The sequence below is a fragment of the Glycine max genome, chromosome 10, assembly GCF_000004515.6.
Source record: "Glycine max cultivar Williams 82 chromosome 10, Glycine_max_v4.0, whole genome shotgun sequence".
NCBI lineage: Eukaryota > Viridiplantae > Streptophyta > Magnoliopsida > Fabales > Fabaceae > Glycine > Glycine max.
Genome location: NC_038246.2, coordinates 12,400,132 through 12,410,607, shown reverse-complemented (window position 1 = coordinate 12,410,607; position 10,476 = coordinate 12,400,132). Strand labels below are relative to the sequence as shown.

Genomic DNA, 10,476 nt, shown 5'->3' with positions numbered 1-10,476 from the left:
AAGCTAGATCTTAGCTACACACACCCCTCTCATAACTAAGCTCACCTCCTTGAGAAGCTTCCTTAAGAAGATTCCTAAAGAAGCTAGAGCTTAGCTACACATACCTCTCTAATAGCTAAGCTCACCTCCTTGAGATGAGAAGCTAGAGCTTAGCTACACACCCCCTATAATAGCTAAGCTCACCCCCATGACAAAAAACATGAAAATAAAAAAAAAAGTCCTTATTACAAAGACAACTCAAAATGCCCCGAAATACAAGGCTAAAACCCTATACTACTAGAATGGCCAAAATACAAGGCCTAGACGAAGGAAAAACCTATTCTAATATTTACAAAGATAAGCGGGCTCATACTTAGCCCATGGGCTCGAAATCTACCCTAAGGCTCATGAGAACCCTAGGGCCTTTCCTTGGATCTCTACCCTAATCTACTTGGAGTCTTCTAACCAATGCCCTTGCGGGGTAGGATTGCATCATCCATGGTCCAAAGCTCAAGAAGTTGGTAGCGTTAAAGAGGGTGACTAGTGGAGTGGATGCTCTGAGAGAGGAAGAAAGAATGTTGATGTAATTATAACATTTGCCGCCATGTTTTCAAGTTTCTCTAAAAATAGAGAAAATGATGCTTTAACATTTTCAGTTTTGGGATCTTTTTAGAAAATGTTTTCGTAAAAAATGTTTTCTAAATTTTAAACAAACATGTTTTCAACACTATTTGTTATTTTCATTGAAAATATAAACAGAAAATGGGCAAATCAAGCGCCCCCTTAATCTCTCCTTAAGGTCATTATTTACTGAAAAAATGTTTATCAAGGTCTACACCAAATTCTGGAAGTTTTACAAAGAGAATATTCTCATAAATAAGAAAATATGAAAATAACAATGATAAGTCCAATTACAAATATAAGCACCAAATTGATGCCACACCCACAAGGTCAAACTGCCTTACACTTCATCTGCTAATATACCTATTATGGTCATCCATTTCCTTGGGGACTAACTCCTTAACACATTCCTCACCAAGGGTTTATTTTCTTGTCGCTTTGGGGTCCGACTGCAGCGTCGACAAAAGACGAATCGAGTTTGAGATCCCATCTCGGCTCGAACAATATATGTATATAAGTGAGGACCTTGTCCCCCCACACCTCGTGGTGTGAAAACCACCAATCGACCGTTGCCTAATGAGCTTTAACAACTTTCTAGCATAATGCCCGCACGCGACTCTCTTCAACTTGCATCTTAGCATTCCACCGCATATTCACGTATGCTTGCATGTCTCTCAAGTGCCCATTCTTACTAGAATAGAATAGTAGTCACACTAGCACTCGTACCCAAGTCCTTGTGAACTAGCCCACAACAAGGCATGTCTTTTGAGATATACCGTGCATACTAGAACAAGGTTCTAGTCGACACCAAAACTCATGCCCAAGTCCCTGTAACTACCACACTACAACATCAATCACACAAGTAATTACAGACTACGGTAGGAAACCAACCATTTCACACACAATAATTACGTGCTTTTCAGTTAAAATAATGCAAACGAGAATAATTGCCTAGAATTAGCACTTCCTAGGTCTTCCAAACAATTTCAAACATATCACAATTACACATGGCAACAATTAAATCCATCAATCCAACACTTAGTAAAAAATAGACAATTTAACACAATAATGTAACAATCATCAAAACCCTAATCCTAGAAAATATGGCCAATTCAAGGCTATGTGAAATTTAATAAATGATTTCTGTCAAAGAAACTTTTTACATATCCTTAAAGACAATATTCTTAGCTTTCTAACAAGACAATCCAATTGATTAACAAAAATCTACCAAAAATCCTACTAATTTCATAAGGACGGCAAGGCAACGTGCTTCCCAATTTTGACATAGCCACCGATGTGTAACTTTCTCTCTTTTTCCAAAATCAATCTGACTGTTACTTTTTATTATTTGAAACTAACATAAACATCTTTCTAACAAGATAAAATAATTGTGAAATTCAGTTTTAACAAATCAATTTAAAAAGTTTTGTGATAATACTTTTTTTTACTAATTTTTTAAGAATAGTACTATTAACTTTTGCAACAATAATTTTTTTACTATTTTTTACCAAGAGTATCTTTTTGCTGAACTTACTCAGCAAAAATAGAACTTACATGTTAAAACACATTATGAAAATCTTTCCAGGGCAATTTATTAAAAACAACCATTACAAAACACCTAAAAAATCATCAATTTCTAAGAAACAAGAGAAATTTACATTTAGTGTAAATACTGATCTCAAAAATGAGTAATGACAAATTAGTCCATACAAGATTAAAAATTTAAATTCAGTTTTAAATATATAAAAAATATGATAAATTAATTTTATAAATAATTTAATAATAAATTAATTATTGAATTTTATAATTTAATATTAAGTAAATTAAAAAAAATATGATTTATTGTCAAATTCAAAAAAATTATCTCAAAAACTTAACAGAACCATAGCAGTACACGACAAAATAAAAAATGAAAAATTTATTACCAAACCAGTTGAAGCTGCTGCGAGTCGATGCTGTGTGTGATGTCGTAGAAGAGCGTTCTGCAAAATCCAAAACCCCGAATTTCCAACAACAAACGCTCCCATATTTGAGTTGCGACGATTCATCCATTCACTCAATTCCTTCCAATGCAGTCTCCCGATGACGTTCGCAATCTCCCTATCGACATCACTTTCTCTCGTCTCGGAGGTCCCAATTTCCTTTCCTTCTTTCATCTTTTTTATTTTCTTGGTTTTTTATTTTGAGTTCGAATTTGTGAACTTTGCAGAATGGTTGGTGGATCGCAAGCGAGTGCCCGCGGATTGGCGCAAGCGCGTGGCGGCGATCAGGGCACGAATTTCCAAGGAGTTCCCCTCCCTCCCTAAGGACTCCGACCCCTTTTTCCAAACCCTAGACCCCGAAGGTTCAAATTTTATGCCTATTTTTAAAATTTATGCAATTTACGTAATGTTGTTGTGTGTTGACCAAAATGTGTTAATGTTATTTGTTCACTGATTATGAATTATCAATGTAAATTTTGGCTGGTTAAATTAGATAATTTTTATGACTAAAGGTTTTTTTTTATCGGCTAGTGTTAGTTTTTAGTTTGTTAGTTTTTGTTAATGGAAGGAATTCGAACCCACAACCTCTCCCTCCTACCTTCTTCTTTCAATCCCCAAGCCAACCTTATAACTCTTTTATTGTGACTAAAGTGGGATGTTATTTTTAGGGATTAATTATTTGGAGGCCAAACAGATATATGGTAATCTCTTGAAGTCTACTTCGGAGAGCCGGAACATATTTGGTCGTTTATCAGGTGCTGCGGTAAGATACAGTTTCTTATGGTGTTTTTGGAGTTGTTGTCTAATTAGACTGAAGATTTGTGTGGATAGTTTATGCTGACTTTTAATGCAAACCTTTATTATGCAAGTTACTAACGTAAAACTCTAATTCTGATTAAAGAACAACACCAAAAACACCTAAGGAACTAGGTCCAAGTGTTTTCCTAAAAGGTTGAAACAAAAATGTGCACTATAATCATTCATATTATGTACATTATAGTCCTTTTATTGTTAATTGTGGTTATTATTATTTGGGTAGGGTGTGTGGGAAGCAATTGCACGTTCCTTTGAGAAGGATCATGTTTTCCTTGGAGAGGCTGCGCAGATTCTGATTCAAAATGTGAGCTATGAAATGTGAGCATTGTGATCTTTTGGTTTTCATGAAGAGAAACATGTGGTGTTCTATTTGTTTGAAGGGTTTGGTTTTTTGGTGCTGAGTATTTGTTTTCATTTTGAAGCCCTTACCAGAGGAAACAGGTGCAGAAGATTCAGCAGCAGCTTTCAGAGCTAGATCGCAAGGAGGCTGATATAAAAAGAAGTGCTGCACTTTCAGCCACCAAATATGCTGAAGCTTGCCAGGAGCTTGGCTTACAGGTTTGCATTATTGGGTTGTTTGTGTTGAGTAGGAAACAATTTATGTAGCTGTGTTATAAGGGATCTTATGATGAATAATATCCTTGAGAAAACAATTTAGTGTTGTGTGGTTTATGTAACTGACCCTATCTAATGGGATAAGAGTTTAGTTAGTGTCATTGTGTCATGTAGAAAACAATTTATTTTTCTATTACAATTTACAAGTGGGTCGTGCTTATATTGTTTAGCAGGGAAAAAATGTCAGAGTAGAGCTCTTGGAGACAGCACAATTACTTCCGAGCACGTTTAGCAAAATTCTGGATGTTGTAAACAGTGGCAACATGTCACGGGCAATTGAGTATTATTCCAATTTTGTCAGGGATGCTCACACTGAAAAGGATGTAAGGCAATAGTACAATTCTTATTCATTTTATAGTTCTCATTAATACTTGATGCATTGTTCCTGCAGCTCTTTTGCATGACCTTCCTACAATGAAGGGATTAGTATTGACATGGTTCAGTATGTATTTTATTTAAGATGAAAATCATTACTGCAGAGATCTTTGGGAGATGTACTACAAAACTTGAAGAGTATGTGCGAAAATCCCCCATCTTTAAATGTTGCTGTTGACTCTGAGATTATTAATGATGTTAATGTTCACTCAAGCAAAAATGAATTCGATCCTGCAATAAACAATGCTGAAATTGCTGTGCCTGACATTGACTGGGATATTTCCGTGGAGAGTTCACAAATTGATTGGGACATTGGAACTGTAGAAGAAACGGAGGATAATGGTAATGGATTGGGTCCATATGAAATCATTAATGCCTCTGATATCGGATCTGATCCAACAATATCAAACCAAGAAATAGGATCACATGCAGATATATCTTGGGATATTAGTGTGGATACTCCTCAGGTTGATGTCATTGATGATGATAATGCCCCAACTGTAGTGCTGGAGAATCAGACTTCTCTTCCAGATTCCCTATCTCAATTGACAGGAAACAAGGAAGAACGGAGCCAGCTTTTAGATACGGAGTATAGAAATAAGATTCTTGATGATCTGTATGAGGTATATAATATCTATGCCAATTTACCATCTTTTCTCATTTAAGTTCTTGATTTTGATAATACAATTCCAAATTTCATATTGCATCCCTAGACAGAGAAAGAAATATAGTTTTAGCAAATTTTGCTTACATCTTATGTTATATTACTTACTAGTAAACAGTTACCCGCCCTCTATGAATTTATTATTTGCAGATTAAATCTTAAATTTTGTAATGATTTTATTTTCCATCAGATGAAATCCTTTTTAAATCAACGGTTGGCTGAATTGAGGAATGAGGAAACTTTGTCCCTGCAACATCAAGTCCAGGCAGTTGCACCCTTTGTACTACAGCAGTATGCTGCTGATGCTATAGAAACAATGCAAAATGATATTTCTTTGGCAATTTCATTGCTGACAAATAGGAAGACAAGGGATCTGATTATGATTCTTAACTCCAAAAGGTACTACTTGATATTTTATTCCTAAAATTTCATGCTTAGGAGGTGCACATTCACTATCTATCCCGTTGTATCAGATATTTTCTCAGTTATGCATTTCTATGATGACTAGATGTAGCTGAAATTTAGTTTTGAAAATGGCAACTAATATACACAATTATAAGTTTATGTACTGTATTACATATTATTAACAGGAAATGATAGTTGGAACCTTGAAGAACAAGTGATTTATGCTTCAAACGAAATCAAGACAAAATGATTTAGGTTGAGGCATAGACCCATAGTTGGATTGGATATAGTTTATTTTGATGTTTGGAATGTTTTGCTTGTATAACAAGAGAGTTGAAAGCTTTAGTAATTGGTTCATCATGTAGTGACAGTAGTGTAGTAAGATGATGATTTTTTGGTGAATTTCAACTACAACTTGTCTATTTCTGTATTACTGTGTAACTTCAAATGCTCACGTTCAGGATGGCATGTTAAAGCATGCTTTTCTCTGTTCTTCATCCTTTAAAATGTGCTAAAATATTTGGGGTGAAGGACTTGCAGTTTTTCTTTTTCTGTTTATATTATGCTTATAAACATGCTTGTTCGATTTTGGAAGTTACTCACCCAATCCACATTAAGTAGTAACAGTAACAGCATTTATCATGTCAAATGCTTTATTTGGCTCTTCTTTCTTGAGTAGTATGTTGTATCTGATCTTTGTGTTAATTGATTGTGGTGTTGGGCCAAATTTCAGATTTCTAGACAGACTAGTCAATTCATTAGAGGAAAAGAAACAGCATGAAGTCAAGTTGAAAGAGGGATTGAAGGACTTGGCTGCTAAACGTATGGAACTGCAAAATTCTTTATCTTCATCATGGTCAAAGCAAGTAAGTTCTACCTATGTGTGCTTCCTATCTTGAGGGGAGAGAAATTGTAGTGTTCAACTGATTTTAAATTTGTAGGATAAACCCTCCCTTCTCTCTCTCTCTCTCTCCCCTTCCCCTCTGTCCCTGTGTTGCAAAAAAGTGACATTTGATCCCTTCACTTTAACTATTACTAGATACACTTTATTCTGGTAATAGTAACAAGTTCATAATTCTATTCTGCAACCTGTTTGTGTTAAGGGTAATCAAATCACTGTTCTAATGAGTTTTTTTGTCTCTTTGATTTTTATTTATTTTGATCTAAAATATGTATAGAAGAAAATTTAAGTTTATAATATATTGAAAATATGGTGTCAAAACATTGCAACATGCAGGTCCCCGAAAAAGATAAATAATAAAAGAAAAAGAGAATGGAAAAATCTGATAATGGTTTCTGTCTTCAGTCAGAAGTCTCAGGATCTACCATTTATTCATATTTTGTTGAAGTTTATTTTAAAGAAATAATTACTTTATTTTATCAACTTCCAGAGAGAATTTTTGTAAAGAAAATTTGTTTCTCCCGAAAAGAGCAGCATCAAACATGCAAGTTCTCTATTAGGATTTTCTTTTTGGAGTACTTAAATCTTGCATGGCATATAGCAGTTAGCAGACGTGTTGAGGTAAGGTGAGAGTGGGCATCATTTTCCACATGCAAAATGGTCTTGTAGCGTCACGGATTTACCCTTATTTTTTGATTAAGACAATTATGAGTCAGGATGAGATGTTTTTTTTACAAGAACAGAACAGTGTGACTTCCTTTTCATTTTCACTGTTAGTTTTGCCTACACTAGGGGATATATAGATCAGTATATTGCTTTAGTCCTTCTATTTTCTGTGCGACTTTTGTATGCAACACAAATTATAACCCATCTTACTCTCGATTCCCCTTGTTCTCAATTGTTTGTTACACAGTACCCATGCGGACAAAGGTCTATGTTCTATATGTATATCTGTGACAACTGAACTTTACATGTTACCCCCTCCCCCTAATCTGCTCCCTGTTCTTGTATAAGAGACAAATTAACTGTTGAGTGCATTGCAGGATGTGGCTGTGGCAAAAACAAAAGAGCTGAAAAAACTATGTGAGAGTACACTTTCATCCATGTTTGATGGAAGACCAGTTAATATAATTGGAGAGATCAATGCTATTTTGACTAGTGGCATTGGAGCATGAGGAAGAGAAATTTCCTCGATGATGATCAAGCCTTTAGGTGGTGGATAGTAGCGGCTGGCCAAAATAGCTGAAGATAAATTTGTTTAGTTCTTATTTTTTACATTACCTGTTCATTTCTGACAAAGAACAGTGCTTTGACAATGCCAAGGGTACATGCGCTGATAATTCTCACTGAATGAAGTAACTTTTGGTACTTGGTCATTCTGTAGTTGTGTTCCTGTTGATTTAGAAGCAGAAGATACCACGATGATGCAACTCTTTCGGCTTATCGTTGGTAATATTTTTGAATTTCAAGGATGGGAGAGCCTAGGCAACAAGCGTAATATTTCCCACCGGAGCCATGAGGGACTTGCTTTGCGCACCCAGCAAATTGCTTGTGCATCTAGTGCTTTTTCTATTTTTCCAAAATTACCCCTAACAAACTTACGGATTCGTAATTCATAAACTTGTGAATTTGTAATCCACAAGCTTAAGGATTGGCAATCCGTATGTATGTGCGGATTACAAATCTTTTTTCAAACATGTGGCTTTCACATTAACACGAGGCTCTAACTAATTAAGTTAATAGACTAATTATGTTATAAAATAATTAATATTGTTATATATAACACTAAAAATTTTAATGTATATGTAATGCACATGTAAATTTACATAATAAATTTTGTGGCAATTGATTTTGTTTTAATATATTTAATGCACCAAAATTAATTGTCACAAACTTTATTATGTAAATGTACATACGCATTAAATATACATTAGAAATTAATGCATCAAAATTAATTATCACAAAATTAATTATATAAATTTACATGTGTATTAAATATACATTAGAAATTTTAGTGTTATATATAACGACATTATTTATTTTATAACATAATTGGTCTATTAGCTCGAGCATCGTGTTAATAACTTGAAAATCACATATTTAAATCCTATATGGGTCATTAATTTTAAATTAATTGGTGAAACATTTTTTTTTTAAAAATATGTATGGGTCCATACACATTGACAATCCGTAATGGTTAACACAGATTACAAATCTGTAAATATTTCAGGGATAATTTTGAAAAAACAGAAAAAGCATTGGATGCACAAGTAATTTGCTGGGTGCGCAAAGCAATTCCTGAGCCATGACACTTCACATTCACTACTATTAAAAAAAATATGAAATATCATATTCACTACTATCAAAATCACTAATGAATAATGTAAAATATCAGTTCATGTTGGGCCATGTCATTGAATGTGGTATTTACATGTCATGGAATAATTTGATTGCAAGGAATATGCATGAAGCTAAGAAGTTAAAACAATTAGCACAAATCTGTTTGATTTATGCAATCATCCATTTCATAGTGTGTTAGGATTAGATCTAGTGAGAAGTAATCAATTATTATTATTTTGGTAAAGGCAAAAAAATGATTAGTTGTTTCTATTTTTTCATGGTATCACTATAAATTTATGGGATAGAAATAATTATTTGATGTTTATTTCAACATTATCAACATTTTAACTGAATCATTTTTGAGTTGATTGAGCAGGATGTATCTATTAAGCGAGAGTTGCTATTGACACTATCACTATTGCTAATGACATTATTCATGTGGGTGTTTTTTAATTGTATTTCAAAATGACCCTTTTGATAGAAACATTACATAATTGTGTTTTCGTTGCCTATATGGGGGTGAAAAAAACAAAGTACAACGGGAACATGATTTCATCGTATAAGTGTTTAATGAAATTATGTTTCCTTTTGTTTTTTAACCTCCTATAAAGTTAATAAAATTGTGTTTTCGTTATTGAGTGAAGGTGAAAAAAAAAATAGCAGAAATACATTTATGATATAAAGAGTACAATAAAATCATATTTTCATAATTTTTTTTTACCCGATGTGTGTAAAAAAAAATACATTGTTCAATTACAGAATTATATTTGTGTTTTTGACCCAGCTTCCCCAACCACCCTGATCACCACCCAAACTCATTAACAACAACAACAAAATCTAAAAATGAGAAACAGATCTTGTGTGTGGTCTTGACGGAGCAAGGGGCGTGCAGTGGCTAGATACAGATCTGGCGGGGGCGAGGTGGCTAGTGTGGCACGACACCAATCTTGTTGGGTGAGATGCTGTTGGATTCGATCTCTGCTCGGAAGGTTCTCAGGGAGCGTAAGACCCTCTTGGACCATCACCAAACCTCAGATGTTGACAAGATCCTCTCCGACAACGATGCTAGTGTGGCGCAACATGAATGGAAAAGGGATTCGTTTACTGTGATGACGCCACCGAGGAAGAGGTGCAAGAGAATGCAAAGCTCATGGAGGGAAACAACTAGAATCCCCACCGTTGGTGGCAATGACGCCGCCACCATCCCCTCCATTTGCGTCGTTGAGGGAAACCAGACAAAGGAAAGAGGGGAAGACTGAGGAGGAAGAGGAACGGGGTGGTGGAGGTGTAAGAAACTGCATAGGGGATTATTTTGGTCCTTTCTTAGAATTTTAAAATCTAGGTAGTGGAAATAGTTATTCTCCTTTTAGCCAACAAGTCTTCTATATTTGCATGGTTGGGCATACCTCAATAATGGATAAAGTTATTTTGAAGGGAGTATGTTTTTGAAAAGAAATGTACCCAAAATAAGAATATCACATTGGTTGAGTGGAAAAATTTGACAAGATAAAGTTAAGAATGAAAAGAAAAGAAAAGTTAAGGTTACATCTCTTGTAAAAAAAAACATAAAAAGATAGCATAAAGAATCTCTTGTAAAAAAAATGGCAAAAATTTGTTTTAGGTGATTTGGGCAGGTATGAAGTCCTATAGAAGTGTATAAGAAAAGTAGATAATATGAAAGATACTAGATACTAGATAGGTGGAGGAAGATTGAGGAGGCAATAACTAAGGATTTATAGGTCAATGGTATGTCTGTAGATATAATTTATCATAAAACA

General features: G+C 34.5%; 1 protein-coding gene across 2 annotated transcripts; it reads left to right on the top strand.

Annotated features, from left to right (window-relative positions):
* The first annotated feature begins 2,501 nt into the window (after window positions 1-2,501).
* On the top strand, window positions 2,502-7,726 carry LOC100807310 (CDK5RAP3-like protein). Of its 2 annotated transcripts, none has more exons than XM_006588844.3 (10): window positions 2,502-2,730; window positions 2,810-2,944; window positions 3,251-3,345; window positions 3,622-3,716; window positions 3,821-3,956; window positions 4,184-4,336; window positions 4,493-5,011; window positions 5,243-5,451; window positions 6,191-6,323; window positions 7,402-7,726. In XM_006588844.3, exons 1-10 carry the CDS (start codon window positions 2,670-2,672, stop codon window positions 7,531-7,533), a joined length of 1,668 nt encoding a protein of 555 aa, XP_006588907.1. In that variant the 5' UTR covers window positions 2,502-2,669; the 3' UTR covers window positions 7,534-7,726. The 2 variants fall into 2 exon arrangements, with proteins under 2 accessions (XP_006588907.1, XP_003535845.1); XM_003535797.4 differs by having other exon boundaries at window positions 2,523-2,730; window positions 4,187-4,336.
* Window positions 7,727-10,476: the final 2,750 nt, after the last annotated feature.